This window comes from Ixodes scapularis, unplaced genomic scaffold (assembly GCF_016920785.2).
Source record: "Ixodes scapularis isolate PalLabHiFi unplaced genomic scaffold, ASM1692078v2 PGA_scaffold0__279_contigs__length_252992795, whole genome shotgun sequence".
NCBI classification, from domain to species: domain Eukaryota; kingdom Metazoa; phylum Arthropoda; class Arachnida; order Ixodida; family Ixodidae; genus Ixodes; species Ixodes scapularis.
In genome coordinates this window covers 76,029,060-76,045,180 of record NW_024609835.1, presented here as the reverse complement: position 1 = coordinate 76,045,180, position 16,121 = coordinate 76,029,060, and the positions used below count along the sequence as shown (strand labels likewise).

Sequence of the window (16,121 nt, the reverse complement as noted above, 5' to 3'; positions counted from 1 at the left end):
AAAACGCGGTTGAGTACCTTGTAAAAAAAGAAAACAGGCGCTCGTCATGCCGTTGATAGGGTATTTAATGTGGAACAACGCGACAGAAGTACTTCTACGCGCTAAACAAGGTAAAAAACGAAAAAAAAAAAAAAAAAGAGGAGCGACAGGATCGTAATTTAGTGGCAGCTAAAAATAAGAATCCTGCTTTGTTTGTTTTTCACCTCCGTCGTTTGTTTGTTCCGACGAGAGATTAGGTCGCGATTGTGACTCAACTAAAATATCGATGTCAAGTGAATAGAATTAAAACGTTAATGCATCTTAATGGCGTTCAGAGCGATATTTAGCGCCCGAGCGACCTCATATATATTTCTAACTGAAGAATGTTATACGCATTCCCCCCCTTCTTTTTTTTTTTCTCTCTCTCTCTCTCTCTACAAATCAGGTTTCTGTCTGGTGCCAACACGTTGTTTACAAACAAGCGGGCGTATTGCCCTCCCCAGCTGCGGGCATTGCGCGCGCACAGCAACCAGATCTGCGTGAGAGAAAGCGTTTGCGCACGCGCAGTGTCAACAGCAGCGCCACCGCATTAAAATGACGTCATAGATCGGAGTTGGTACATATTTTATATATTTTTGTTTCTATAGCGCTATCACCGCGCTTCAAGTTGTAAGGCGAACAAAAGAAAGAAAAAGTACGAATGAAATCCCTTTCGGCCAGAAATCTATAAGCACATCGTCCAAACGTTACGTCTTGCGACACACGGGGCAAAATTCATTCCAGGAATGAACGACGCCGCTCCTTTTGCTTTTTGCTGCTCTAGCTGTTCTATAAAGCGAACTGAGACACCGAGCGTTGAGCAGAGCCCAAAGCAGCCGACTGAGACGACGCCAACAAAGGACCATAGAGAGCAGCGCCCGCGATGACGCAATGGACAATGTGCCCTTGCACGGGCGGTCGGAGCGGCGGAGCTAGCCGCGATTGCGTCACAGTAATCGATGCTCCTGAAAAGTGGATGTTTCAGCCGCGGGCAGCGCTGCACAACGCAAGCGGGCTATTGATTCATCATTTCGTCACTGCAAGATCGGCCGGAATGTACCCCCGGCCTCCCGATGTCCGTGAATTTCTTTCCAAACCGAAAAGTCATTGCAAGTCGCGTGCAGAATTCTTTCCTTTGTCACTCTTCGAATGCCACGACCTTCATGGCCAACCCACGATCCGCGCACGCAGGCCATGTGAACAAATAAAAGAAGCCATTGCTTTGTTTGAACGGCGTTCAAAACAACGTTCCGACTTCAATTAAAAAAAAAAAAAAGGACAGTAAAAGAAAGAAGGAAAGAGAAATGACAAATAGAGAGAGAGAGAGAAAGGCGGTGACGCGTGCGCTTGTCCAGTCCTGGAATGGTTGTGTTTGTTTGACTGACGTGAACTTGACCAAGCCGGTCGATACTGGACAGCGTTGTAAACACGATCCAAGCACACCCACTTTACAAATCCCATCTAAAAAAAAAAAAAAAAACTGTGATCAGCAACGATGAGCGTGCAGCGATTTTCAGCTGAACAAGTGACCCCTGTGCGACAACGATGACGCGCATCCTCAAGCCATCGAGCGTCGCTCGACGAGCGAGCCTGACTGCGTCGGATAAAATAAAAAAGCAAATCGCGAAATTGAGGTGAAGAGCGTACGTGTACGCGTACGCCGCCGCGCGCTGCGTGTTTTCGAGAACGTTCCCCGAGCGTTTGACAACAAAATAAACCTCAAACATAAACGGGAGAGAACAAGAAGGGAGAGCGAAAATAAACGAAGAAAATGAATAAAATCGAAGCACGCGAAGGCGAGGAGCGGTAATATATTCTCCCCAATCGATTGCATATCGGAAGGCGATTGTTTGCTAGCCGCTTGCGCAATAAAACCAGGTCTTTTTCCCGTCAATTGCTTTCTCTCTTCCCCTCATTTCCTTTATATTTTCAACGAGTTTCGTCGGTTTCGTAGACGCGGGCGATCGCAGCTTATCAATTTCGGTTATCTAAAAGCTCGCGTTTCAGTGGCACACCCTTATCGACGCTGAGCGTGCAAAGACACCTCCACAACAAAATATCAGCGCAAAAGTCAATAGGCGGCACAATAAAAAAGTAACTAATCCACTTTGCTCTACAATCAATTAGCGAAGCTCTCTTCTCCGGGTTGAATCGGCTCGCATGTTATATTTCGCGTCTCGAATAACCGGAATTGTCGGAATATTGCCTTTGGTGCGCTACGCGCGAATGAAATACGCCTGGCGATTGATTACGCGGAGCGCAAATTAATGCGGAGAGGAAGTCGTCTGCTTCTTTTGTAGGAGTTCCGGTGACGTCAGAAAGACGCCGCACTGTGATTGGCTCTAAACGAAGGATAATGGGTAGACCTCGAGGCAAGCTTACTTGAGGTCTACCCACTATCATTCATTCAGAGCCTATCAGAGCTCGGCGTACTGACTTTACCACAATCTCTACAAAAGAAGCAGACGAATTTACGCTCCGCATAGAGCGCTCAAGCGCCAGATGGCTGAGAGTGCGCAAACAGACGTTTTGGAGCAGACGAATTCTGAAACACTCTGTTGCTGCATATTCACAAATCGCCATACAATAAACAAACCCACCAACAATAAAAAAAAAAAGTAATAATCAGTATTACGAAAAAGGCCTCTTCGTCTCGAAGACATGTTAATTTTCACAACAAAAACGTAAAATAAAAAAAATAAAAAAAAAGGTTTCTTTTTACTTTTCTTTTTTTTTTTTGTAGTTTTCCACCGGGCTGTTAAAGAAAGGGCAGAGGCATCCGTTATTCAAAAACTCAACTGTTAAAAGAAAAGAAAAAAGAAAAAAAAAAGTGTGTTAATCGATTTTATTTTGACGCAGAGGACAAGTCAATGATCATGAAAGCATCAATTCGACACTCCGATTTATTGTCAGAAATCAACGCAAGATTTAACAAAAAAATGACACAATTTTAGTTAAGCATTTCGGTGCGATCAATCAAAAGTGTTCTAGACTGAAATACGTCATTATGACCGGCCAAAGAGCAAGGAAACATATGCGTTGTTGCAACGAAGAGGGAATCAAAATACTTCCAAACATTGAATATGGCGCGAAGTAGCGCAGTACTACACATGTACCTTTACGGGCTCGGAACATAGTCCGCTTCCATCGAGTTTTATTATAAACTATAGTAAAATACTTCCAACAAAGTGATAAACAGTTTTAGAACATATTTCCAGTTAATTATTTTAGCAGTTAAAATTTGTTTTTTAGCGGTTATGCGACCCGAAACATTTGGCACTCTTTTTCTGGGCGGAAGGCCGCGACGGGCCTCAAAACGCACCATCCAAAATGGCGCGACTGCGTTTCCCTGGATGTCCTGGACAGAGAATTGGAAGAAACGTTGTTACTTACGAAGAAAATAGGAATCGTTTACAGTGTGATCCATCGTTAAGTGTTGTGTCAAACATTCAAAGAAGTTTGAGCAGCTTCTACGAGCTGTTCGGAGCGTCAGATGAGGTAGGTGACATCTTACGACACATAGCGTATTTGAGATGGCTTCGCGAGGTGATGAGAGCCGACTTAAAAATGATTATCGGGACGCTTAGAGTGATCTCAGCTATCGGACACACTTGTTGGGACACCGATAATTACTATTCGTGAAATGTTGTTATATGGAGGCCGTTTTACATATCTAAAACCTTTAACATGTATTTAGGCCTAGGTCTCCCCGCAGCCAGTATTTTTTTTCTCGCCGCTGTGTTTTAGAGCAAACGAGCATTAACGCCCCAAGTTTGGCGTCGCAACTGAATTTCCCGTCATCGAGTGCGCTTCCATGTGCATTTCTCGTAGTTTGACACCACCCGACGCCTTTGTGCAACGCTTGAAGCAAGTTGCGATGGGCCCAGTCGACTCACTCTTGGTCGGCTGCACCGTGTTGAAAAAGACGCGTCTGCCTTGGTGTACGGGTATTAGTAGGGCTTGCGAACGTTTCTCGCGGCCGAAAATTTTCGATCAGGTCCCGACTCATTCCCGAATTTCGTTTAATCTCGTCTTCGAAACGGAGAAAACAGCGTGCTAATTGTTCGGATGGATGGTCGTTGCAAGCCCTCTGACATTTTGTTCCGACTTGGATGTTTTATTTTTATTTTTTATTCTCTTCCCCCTTTTCTTGTTATTTAGTATCTGTCCGGTCTTTATTTCGGATTCGGTCCGTAGATCTGGGTGACAACCCACCTATCGTCACGCGTACCGGTAATCGCAGTGAATGTGATTCTCGTTAAACTTCGACGTTGTTCACAGCACGGTGCATCGCGGCAGAGCCACCATACTGTTTACCTGTAGTAGGATGATTTTTTTTTTTCTCCTTTTACCGTTAGAACGCCGCTCGTAGCTGCGGTCGGCTCCGTCGTGGTTGTGGCTGACATTGAGTTATGGCGTATCCTTGTTTCTTTTCTAAATCACGCGAAAGACCCAACCGAGTAAACCGGAGCGACTGTCACGAGCGTGGGATCAATAGTGTAGACGCATGTTTCCATGCTTTTAAAAGCCCGAACCGTATTTCGCCATCTTTTCCATTGATCTCTTGAACCGAGTGCATGTCGAAGGTTTAAACGCGGAGTGTCAATTTTCTGGTTGTACTGCGCGCAATGCGTAGTTGTTATTGCTTTTGCAAATTATAATATTTACGCCTTTTTATCGTTGTCCAAGAGGGTTTTCTTTCTAATAATAGACCGTTGGTACAGACGCCATTTAAATAATTTTTGGCTTTTTTTTTTCTTCACAACTGTTGGTACTTTGGCATGTCATTGACTGCTTCAAGCACGCGCTATACAATTCGTTACCATTTTTCTTTGCTTTTGGCGTTGTTTTGATGTCATAGTTCTTTTGTTCTTATTCTTTATTGTGCGCCTTTGACAGCGCTCAAGCTCGGCGTGTTTTGTCCCAGCGGTGCAACATTTGTCATAGACTCTAATAAAATCTTCTCATTATCATTAGAATGTTAATGTAAATAGCATACGATATATGTATATATATATATATATATATATATATATATATATTTTTTTTTTAATGTTGGAAAATATATGGTTTTATGCTTCTGCTTGTGTTGCATCAAGAGTGTTCCTCCATTATTGTAGTTCGTGCCAACTTCATTAATGGAAACAAATCTCATTGTCTAAACCCTGAGACAGGGAAAAATAAAATGACGGAAAATTTGATTTCTTCGTTCCTCGGGGTTTAGGTTATATATAATGTTTCCTAACTAGATTGCCTGCATACTTTAGCTTCTAGTGAAACTAATGTATTAGTTTTAAGTTACTGGACCTTCACATGCAAGGGTCAACCCCCCTTTTTTTATGCAGTTATCTCTTTAAAAATATAACGGTATTAGCACACAAAAAATATTACCATATCTTCATGTGTGAGGTGTTATGCATTTTTAGTTGTCAGTTATTCTTGACATTAAAGGTGCTGAGCTCTTTTTAACTCGTGCATGCATGCACATTTTTTTTTATTTTTTTATTTTCCAGATTACTTTAATTTTTCATTACTTTAACATTTCAGCGGAAAAAGACTGTCACTGTAGCTGCATAAAACAAGCGTTAATGATCCAAATGTGCAAGAAATGGGAATGCCTTCTGATCTCTCCTATTACGTTCAAACAATAATGCTTAAACTTTATTGGTGCAGGTAATTTTCCTTTTGCAACATTTTTCAAGGTGAGCATGTTTTTAGAATGGCACACTATAATGCTACTCGTGACTACTAATCATGCTCATGGATGGAGTCTTTCCTAATTGAGAACAATCATGTGCAATTGCATCCCAGTCATCTGGTTCTTAGTGAACTGAATTTCTGTTGAAAAGCTGGCCTGCGAGATATTTTTCGCTGCACTGATCCTATTTTACTTTTTTGTTTTTGTGCTGATCAGTGAGAAAGGGAATGAGCCTCTTTTATGTAAACTTTGGAGGAGGATGTAGTTCACAACTGGAACAAAAACAATGTTTAGCATGTCTCAATGTGCACCCTCACAATCCAGCTTGCATATTTGTTTGAGGCCATCAGAAAAACTGGAAAAGAAAGTATCAGAGGTTAAAAATAAATGGTCAGCCTTTGGCCAAACTTCTAGGTTGGTGGGTTATTCTCGTGTATTTTCTAAAGATACAATAGAAAAAGAAAGCCTCCCCTTTCTTCGACACCGGTTGTTAACATACTTGTTGCTCAAAACGTAGGATGTTGATGTTGGCACACAGAAGAGTTTTGTGAGAATGTTGGGGACAAAAGGTGGATAAGTATTGGCACTCTTCTTTTTTTGTTCTGTTGCTTTATTATTGCATCTGTCCCTTTGGGCTCACTTTTCAAGGAAATTGTTAAGATGGTGTAATATGCTTTTTGGTCAAGCACAAGTGATATTATATGAAGTGACCGTGCCATGGGTATTATTGTGCCAAGTAAAAAAAAAGCTTAAGCTTGGTGTGTCACTTTTCTTGCGCGAGCAAATTGGTCTCACACAAAAGTTCTGCTTTATTTGTACGATAAACTGTTAAGTTTTGATTTATTTGTCCAATCTGCCAAGGGAATATCATGTCAGTTAAAGTATTTTACTTCATCGCTAAAATGTGACCGCCACATATCTATAAAAAAATATTTTAGATTGACTAACCTGCAAAAAGATATAAACAAGGAAACGATAGTCAACGGTACCATGCGCTATAGGAGCTTGAAATGCGTCCTATGCTGCGACTGCAGCTCTCGTGGATATTTTGGCTACACGAAAGGAGCTCGAGGCACTCATGATCAGTAATAGCGTCATAGCTTTTCCTTGCACGTACGCTCATCATTCTCTTTCTCCCGCTGTTCAGGACGAGGAGTTTGGCGGTTTCTCTTCCGGGGACGTCAGGAATGCCGTTCAGAAGCTGGGGCACTACAATGACGACATCTCATCGGAGCCTAGCAGCAAGGACGAAACAGCAAGCGGCAACAGAAGCAAAACTGTGTCTCTCAGGTCCACCAGCAAGCTGGTGGGCAGAACCAACAATCTCCCTCCGGACCCCGGCGGGAAGAACGGCGGGAGGGACAGCAAAGTTCCCAAGCTGGAGAATGCGCCTCGAGCTCGCCACCCGGAGATGCCCTCTTCGGCGGCCGGCCAGACCAAAGGGGAAGGTGCGAGGAAGACGCCGGGCAGGCAGGCTGCACACCGGCTGCTCGACCGCGCCAAGCGAGGACGCACCTGGACGGGCAAGGAGGAGCAGACAGAGCGCGGGGGGGCCGCTGCATTGGCCCTCAAGATGGGCTGCTTCCAGCTGCCGGCTGTGAGTGCGCGGTCGTCTCGGAGGATCATCCCCCGGAAGCGTTACCTGGAAGACAGCGAGGACGACGCTCCGCAGCAGTTGCAGAAAAAGAGGCCAATGTCACAGCCTTCCGTCGAGGCGCCCGGAGATTCCCCCGTCGTGGTGCTGGAGCGGTTGACCGCAAAAGAGGAGAGGATTGCGGAGGACGGGAAACCCAACACGGATCGAGACGCGGAGCTCGACGTGAGGCTCGGAGGGGAGCGGGGAGCCGAAACGGCGGCCGACGCAGAAGGGGAACCGTATGCAGCGGGGACGACGAGGGTGGGCCTCTTCGACCGTCCCCTGGTGGTGCAGGGGAAGCGTCCCTGGAAGCCGTCACTCAAAGTGCAGATGCGACTGTCAGAAGCCAACCTGGGGTCGCCGTTCGCCTTCCGGGGCGGCAGCGGCAGTGGCGGCTCACGCACCTCCTCGGACTCGTGCTGCCGTGAGTCCATCAAGCGGGACATGGTGTCCCGCTATGCCGAGATCATGGCGACCAAGGAGGACACCGTGGAAGTGCCGGCCAACTCCCCGCCGGGCACCTCCGGGGGGCTGCTCGAGGACAAGGTGGCCGCCAAGATTGAGCGGCTGCTCAAGTCGCAGTGGGAGAACCGGCTGCAGGGGGGCACGCGCAAGAAGAACGTGGTGCTGCGCAAGGCGAGGCTGCGGCTGAGTCAGCGCACGCTGCGCAGGCTCAGGCAGCCCCTGGACGAGAGCCCGGGGGAGGAGGGCCCCAGGGAGGCCCGCGAGCCGTGTGGGGTCCTGGAGGCCACCGAGGGGCCGGCCAGGACGCGGCGGGAGAAGCCGCACGTCACCGGAGTCAAGAAAGGTGAGGGCGTACAAACTCGCGCGTTTGCGGGGTTGGAGTTCCGGACATGTTCCGAGATGGCCTGCACTTGCCCGTCGAACGAGGCGGGCTGCACCTCCAATTTCAGTGCAGGAGAGTGCAGGTGCAGCACCTAGAATGTGTCTTCGACTGGCATATTTAGCACCCCATGCTGCCCGTCCATTGAAGGTAGTCCCGAGGTAGCAACTAATCGCGTTGCGGGATTTTGTTGTGCAAGAGACCTGCAGCAGCACTAATTGTCTGCCATATCCTCCTTTCCTGCTTTGCTACCACCGGGATCGCTATAGGCAGCAGCATGATACGAGTGTGATGTCCTGGGGCAGAAATTAAGGGAACACACTCGAGGATGCGTTGAATGCACTAGTCGGAGACGTGTTTCAGCCACCAAGGCACAGATAAACCAAGTTTGCACACCGAATGCTGCAAGAGTGCCAAGTGCCGTGACACCCACTCCAAAAGTAGAGCTTGTCAAGTGATACCTCGCAGCCCTGTTGACCCCGTCTGGGCTAGGCAAGCAAATGCAACCGAAACATTCGTCGTAGGGTACACCAGTGCTTGGGACATTTGAGATGACCTTTAATTTACCTTCACAGAGTAGCTCTTTGTTTCAAATAAATTAATGTCACTGTTAACTTCATTGACATCTCTTTAGCATTTTAGAACTTAACTTTAATAGGGTGGGGTGTGCAGTTTCGGGCAATGAATGCGTAAAGGCGTTTGAGTTTAATGCCCACCGACGCTTGTACTACCGAGAGGTGGACAGTTAGTAGAAGCTTAGAAGCTCTGCTATTTTATGGATATCCAGCAACTCAGTGTGGGGTAGAGTGAGAGACAGTGGTAACTGCTTTATTGTCATTGGACTCAGCTCTTGGGGTCTTGTCTGCATTGGGACATTTCTAGTGAGAAACCATTAATCATTTTCGGCAGCTTTTAACAGCTCATTCTGTCCCGACAATACTAGAAAGACTTTTTAGCGACGTTCCACACATAACTCGTTTCGGTTGCTGAAACTACTGAGAAGAGAATTTCCAGGGCATGAAGCTTGCACCTGCCAACCATTCTTTTGAAGAAATGTAATCCACTTCAGTCTGATCGTTCCCTAGGAAGCGTTAGAGATTTTTTGCATTGCAGTACTAATGAACCATGCATTGCAGAGTGCTGGAATTTCGTAGCAAGGATGCAGAGATTTCAGCACACTATGTTACCTGAATCAGAAGTCAGAAGCAATTTCGTGAAGGTCTAGAAGACAAGCCACCGTCTTTCGTTTGTAGCAGATGCAAGTTGGCTACACAATACAATTCAGGTGGCCCAATTTTTCGTCTGCATGTTATTGTGCTGGAAGGTAGTTTCAATGTAGAGATGACTTCGCATAGAACTAAAAGCTAGAGCCGGCCACAATGTCAGACAGCCTGCCTATACCTGCTTCCTGGAAGGACGGTACGCTGCGACCCAAACTCTTCAGGAAATCACTCGTACCTTTTGATTCAAGTAACATATTGGACTGAAACTTTTGCATCCTGTCTTAACCACTGGGCATTCCTTCGGTTAAGTTACACCATTCTGTAGTATGCATTTGATTTATGCGCCGTTTAAAACCCCTGACCCTCTTTGTTGGGGAGACTTTATACTTTGCCCCGCATTGTTGCCTGCTTGATTTCGACTGCATAGCGAACTGTTTGAGATGCAAACCAGCTTTGGTTTTGTGTCGAGAGCCCTACAGCTAGTTTTTGTTCCCTAGGTTTATTTTTTAGGACTGTGTTACATTCAAAATGAGGCCTTTATCTATGATGTTTACAACGTGAGAGGCAGCCAATGTATGGCATATACGCATCTCTGCAAGAAATTAGCCACACTACAGGATGTATGGCAACTTATTTCGTCATTGTAGAGAAAAGGCAAGGGTGACCTGAAACTGTTGAGAGTTTCCAAAGACATACCAGAGTCAGGGGTAACGGGGAAGATATGCTACTTCTACTGTGACAATATACCTGCGTATGCCCAAAGCGCCTGCACATATCTTTTCAGCATATTGGGAATGATGTGAATTGGTGAAAAATAGCACAAGTATGGACAATGGCTTGAATTATTATTATTTGTGGTTCTTTAACATCCATTTTTCCAAATTAGTCTTGGAGTATTGCTAAAAATGACAGGGGAAAAGCCACAAATTTATAAATGCAGTTACCGTTTCTTTTGGACTATAGACCGTGGAGTATACATGATTAAAAGTTGACCCAATGCAGACTATACAAGGATTTCTTTTTTTTTTTTCTAGATTGTTCATTGTGACAGAACATATTAATGTTGATTTATGTATGATACAAGCTTCCTTGCACGTTAATACAGCAGGCATTTGTCAAGGTGTGCTGTGTGTCATAAGTTTTACGTTTGGACTGGGCACTAAGTGCGGACTATGTCTGGCCTGCAGAGTGTGCACTGGATGCGGACTATCTAAGCAAAAACTTTTATTTTTGACCCCAAATTGTTTTTTGCGGACTATGCACAGGGTGCGGACTATAGTCCAGAAACTACGGTACCATATGCAGCCTATTAACCATCAGTCCTTTGTGGGCCCAACATCAGGCCTCCATATGTTTTGTGGTGTTACGATGATCAAAAGAAAAATATATGGTTTCACTTTTGTTTTGAGGGGTGCTGTTTCGAAAGGAGTGGCAGCTCAAGCTTCTTGAACTGCTCAAAAATCTGTTCAGAAAGGAAGCTTAGAAGCACCTTTGCTGGCCATCATTTTTAAATATCTATTTAACCATAATTCTTATGCTTCTCAAATGAAGGATTGCTTGGCATTTTCAGGTTAATTTAGTACAAAGGATATTTTATGTGTTACTAATCATTTTGTTACTTTGTGAGAGAATTCGCAGGACATACTTTTTGTGATGTAACAATATGAACTTTGCTGGAACTATGCGGGGTGCAAGTTTGTCTCCTTCTTGCACAGGGGTTGCGATGATGTCAAAACGCCAGGCTCTTATTGGCTGATCAAAAAAATGGTGGGTACACCTCAAGGCATCTAGCATTGAGGTCTACCCACTATCATTTCAATCAAAGCCAATCGGAGCTCGGCATCATTCTGACGTCACCGCAACTCCTGCCCAAGAAACAGATGACTTGCTCTCTGCGTTATATGGATTGAAGTGATTTGATAATCAGAGCACATCAATTTGCTTTTGTCAGTTTGGAAAATGCAGTAACACTAGCATAGAAAACAAAAAGAGGAGCACTTGAGCTTTCTTCTTATAGTTACAACTTCTTTATTAAATTGGTTAGGAGGTACCTTGCGAGTTTTATGATAAAATCTCTCTAAAACTATGCAAACTGTCTATCTGGTTCTGGGTTGTTTCTTGCCTTGTAGGATGTCTTCATGCATATGTCATTGTGCTTGCTTTGTGCAAAAACAGTGCCGTGTTGTGTGTGCCCACTACAAGGGTCATAATCAGATCAACTCTGGACTTCTTGAAACTGACCACCTATTTGTTGTATACTAACAAATCAAGCATAACGAAATGGTACCTCGTGGGGACTCTTCCGTGTGGTTGCCAAAGCTTGACGTTTATGGTTCCGGTTTGGTTCCTCACGCTGGTTTGCAAATATTTTTATTTTCAGAGAGAGGTGCGTCCCTGACCGAAGTTTCTCAGTGTGCTGTCTGCAGACAGAGCAAGCCATCTGCGGAAATCACAGTCAAGTATGGTCAGCGCAGCTGCCGATTCTGCTTCAGCTTCTACAACCGATTCCTCAGAAAGCCGATTAAATTTCGGTGCATGGGGGAAGGTAAGAGCAGCACCGTTTCTATAAGTGCGTGATTATTTTACATCTGCGCCTTCATTAACAGGCTTTTCTTGGCTTCAGCAGTTCCTGACGTAAACCTCTGTAAATGAATTAGACACGGTATCCCCTTAAACAGAATTTGGCAGGTGCACTGGCAGCAAGCATCGTGGACGCCACTTTTGCGGCACAGTACATTCTGGACCTTTGGCACTTCGTCCGACATCTTAAAGGGGCCCTGCAATCCTATTTAAACGTCTACCTTTTTTGCGGTTTCCACATCTCTTGTGGTTCAAGTAACCCAGCGGTCACGGAGAGAGTAACTAAATATCAGTGCGTCATATTTTAACCGGAGGACACGGAAACCTCCTTCTCCTACGGGGGTGCCCCGTAATGTCAAACGCGCCCGGCATGTGACAAAATCGTGACGTTGTTGGTCCTGGTCAGCCGAGGGGAGAGAGCTGCCCCGTTCCCCAACAGCTCTCTCTCCTCGGCCTCACCTCATTTTCCCGTCTTCCCCTCCTTCCCTACATTCCTCAGTCGCCGTGGCAAGGGGAATCCTTTGGCGCAGGAAAAGGGGAGAAACAGAGGACCAAGAACGTCATGAAGGAGGTTATTTTTTGCTTGTTTTTGTAATTTTAATATGCCTCTAACTTTTAAAATAAAGCGAATTTCGAGAAAAGAAAAAGTTCACTACGTTACTACGTTCGATGCGCTCAGGTTCTGTGCAAATTAAAAAACAGTAAAAAGTCGTCGCAGGGCCCCGTTAAGACAAAAATGCCTACCTGAGCGTTTTATGAGTTTGGCTGAATGAAGGCAATAGCCAGTTTCATCATATAGCACTGTGTGATTTATGTGGCATGCGCCCCAAGACCGTTCTGGAGTTAAATCAACAAAATTTCCAGAACACAATGTTATGCTACGAGTCTGACAATCTCCTGTGCTAACAAAGCATGATTGGTTGGCTTGTTTTGCTCTTTTAAAGACAGACATACAACCATCTTGAAATCCCTCCCCCAGTTTCCTTCTTTCAATTTCTTCTTAAGCTCACATTGACTCTCTCCTACTCTTCGCCTGACTTTTGTGGGTTTGGGCTCAGGGTTCAAGCACTGTTACAAACCAAAAAAGGAAAAACAAATTTTTTTGACAAAGTGTGGTTTTTTTTGGGGGGATGGGAGGGTGTGGTAGTTTGAGGGGGGGGGTTCTCCTTTCTGGCCATACGTCGGACTCCTTTCGTCACAAGTTGTAGCCACATTGTTGCCACCATTTGGGAGTTTTGCTGTTGAAAGCGGCAAGAACATGTTTTGTCACTTTTTTCAGTGCCGGGGTCATGTGACCTGAGCAGAAAAGTCAAGTGCAAAGGCTGCCTGCTGCATTCTTGTTGGACCCTGTTTGAGATCCCGGCAACGCAGAAGCGGCATTTGCAGAGGCACTTGGTACACCTCACTGGCGGCCCTAGGCACCAGCAGCTGACCAGGAAACGCAAGTCTTCACGGACCGTTGGGGAGGGGGGCCTCGGTGAGTTTCCTCACTCAGAATTGAACAATCGCCGATCGCTCCAGGTTTGGGAAGGAAGGTGTTTGCTGACTAGAAAAACTCTGTAAGGTTTCATTTTGCGTTTTCCAGGGCTCTGTGTCATTAGTTGTGTGCAGTGCTGGCGAAGGCAACACCAGGCAAAAGAGAGAAAGGGCGAGCTCTAGGAAGGCGGGACGGGGGAGGAGGGCAATGGAGCGCGAGGGGAGAAAGGGAGAGCACTTGGAACGTTAGAGAGGAGAGGAGGTTTCTCTCTTCCTCCCCTCGCCTGGCATTGCCTTCGCTTGTACTGCACGCAACTAGTGACACGGAGTATAGCACAAGCTAGTTAGCTCTGGCAAAGAAAAAGGCATGCAGAAAACTCTGGGTAAGGAACACTAAAGGAAAGTCTGGCATAATTTTTGCTTTATGATGTTATGTACACTGTTCTCAGGAGACACTTATCATTCTAAGCATGCCTGTCATATTAGACTTTTATTAGGTGTCTAGGGTGCCTGCAAACTCAATTAAAAGTTGTTTGTGTCACATGACTTCTCTCTGGTGAGTGAAATTAAGCAAAATGGGGAGGGAACTTAGGAAAGAAGAGGCACTTTTTTTTTTCTTATTTTTTTAAGAAATACTCGGAGTATCTCAGCTGTGCACTTCTCCTTTCTTCAGAAATACCACGGAAAGTTGCTTCCAGTATAGAGGTACACACAACATCCGAGGTTGACAGAAGTTTGAATACATCTAAAGTCTACAGAAATGCAGTCTGCATATCCAGATTAGATTTTGTTTTACAGCAATAACTGTCATGGGCTGTTCCCATTACTGGAAATGACATCCGTCGTAGTAAAATGTAGGGCACATCGTGCCCGTCGTCGATGTCGGTAAGTGCTCGGAAAAGAACACCCGCTGCTGCAAAGCTCTCGGGATTTGATCCCAGGTCCGCCGTGTGTGAAGCGGGCGTGCCACCACAGAGCTATGCCACAACTTTGACCATCCGTTTTGTGTACAATATTTGAGGAACAAACATGTGCGTGTGCTTCTTGTGTGTAGTGCCCTTATTTAACTCTCTTTGTTAGTGTTCCGCCCATTGAAAAGCATACGGGAAGTGCCTCAGCACGCACCTCGTACCGCTGTGCCGCAGTGTTCTTCTGCAGAAAAAAGGCCGTCTGCTTTCATTGCCGTTACCATGGCATTTAACGCCGAATGACCTGTCCGGACGGCATGTGTATCACTGGGGTGCGTGTTAACCCACCCCTCACTTGCGTTTACGCCGCCTCACAGCGACAGTCTCCGGTTGCTCATTACAAAACTATTAAATTTTGACTAGCAGACAGCATTGAGAAAATTGGCGTTCATTGCCATGGTGATGGCGATGAAAGCAGACGGCCTTTGTGCTGCGGAGCAACACTGCAGTGCAGCGATACGAGGTGCATGCTGAGGCACTTCCCACATGCTTTTCAATGGGTGGAACGCAAACAAAAAGGGTTTGAAATAAGGATTTAACGCAGAAGGCTGGTTTTCTCCAGCACCTCATAATTTGACAAGCCTTACACGAAAAGCCTCTTTTTAGACCAAAGTTTTGGGATAGCTTTTTTTTACAACAACTACTACCTAGAGGACAAAGCCTACGCATTATGTCGTTGTCGGTGAATCCCTGAGCCGCCCAAAGCGGCAGACGCGTCTGTCTTGGCATCGACGCGTGCTAGCATCGCGCTTGTTGTGAGATGCCGAAAGACGCGCTGGCGTTGCGTCTCGGTCGTCGCCGCGAGAACAGTGAGGTGCACGCTTGTAAGAATGAAGCCGAAAGACTTCGCTGTCAAGAATCCATGGTGCGTGAATGCGACACCGATGCCCAACGACCTCACCGTGGCATGCTGCAGCTGTCGCCGTGACTGCTCGTTTTTTAAGTTCCCATTTATTGGTGGAGATGGCTTAACTGAATGTGGAACTTTACTTTTCCTGACAGAAAGATGTTACTGTCAAGACCAGTTATAACGAAGTCAACAGGAATTGGAAATCACTACGCTATATCCGCTATTTCCTTTTAATCGACTTCGGTTAACGAAGTGCAAAAGGGAATGGGAAATCGTGACCGCTTCGCTGTGCCGCTATTTCATTATAACTGGCTTCGTTATAACTGGTCTTGACTGTACCACTTTTAATTGTGAGACTTGTAGTCTGGGAGGCTTTGGAAACAGGCTTAAATTTAATTATTTTTTGTTGTTTCTGTAATGGAAGTCTGGCCTAATCAAAAAATTTTCCGTAATACCCCGTTGTCTTGACAAACCCGTTTTTCTTGGCTTACTGGCTTTTAAACGAAGCTGTGCTATTTTACTGCTATATAGGGTGGTGATGTATACTGATATGACATGGAAAGTACTCCTGGGTATCTTGCTGATGTTTTTATTTCTGTTTTCTAGGTACAGAGGGACCTTCTGAGATGCCAAAACCTGTTCTTTCTAGTCCAGAGGATTCGCTAGATGCACAAATTTCTAGTAGCGATTCCTGTAAGCAGCGGTTTCACACATTTCTAAAGCTTTCAGTTGGCATGCCCTCATTTTGATATTTATGTTGTGTTGTGCTCCTTGTAACTTTAATTTATCGGGTTCTACAATGCAGTAACAGTGCACTGGTACAGAAAA

At 45.4% G+C, this 16,121-nt stretch overlaps 1 protein-coding gene across 1 annotated transcript in view; it reads left to right on the top strand.

Annotated features, from left to right (window-relative positions):
- Positions 1-3,327: 3,327 nt before the first annotated feature.
- The window catches only part of LOC8036101 (histone-lysine N-methyltransferase 2A), a 76,064-nt gene continuing 63,270 nt past the window's right edge, over positions 3,328-16,121 (top strand). The window contains exons 1-5 of the mRNA XM_029966914.3: positions 3,328-3,516; positions 6,864-8,160; positions 11,800-11,964; positions 13,279-13,476; positions 15,900-15,986. Coding sequence (XP_029822774.3) covers positions 3,349-3,516; positions 6,864-8,160; positions 11,800-11,964; positions 13,279-13,476; positions 15,900-15,986 — 1,915 coding nt within the window. The 5' untranslated portion in view covers positions 3,328-3,348. The remainder of the gene's footprint in view (positions 3,517-6,863; positions 8,161-11,799; positions 11,965-13,278; positions 13,477-15,899; positions 15,987-16,121) is intronic.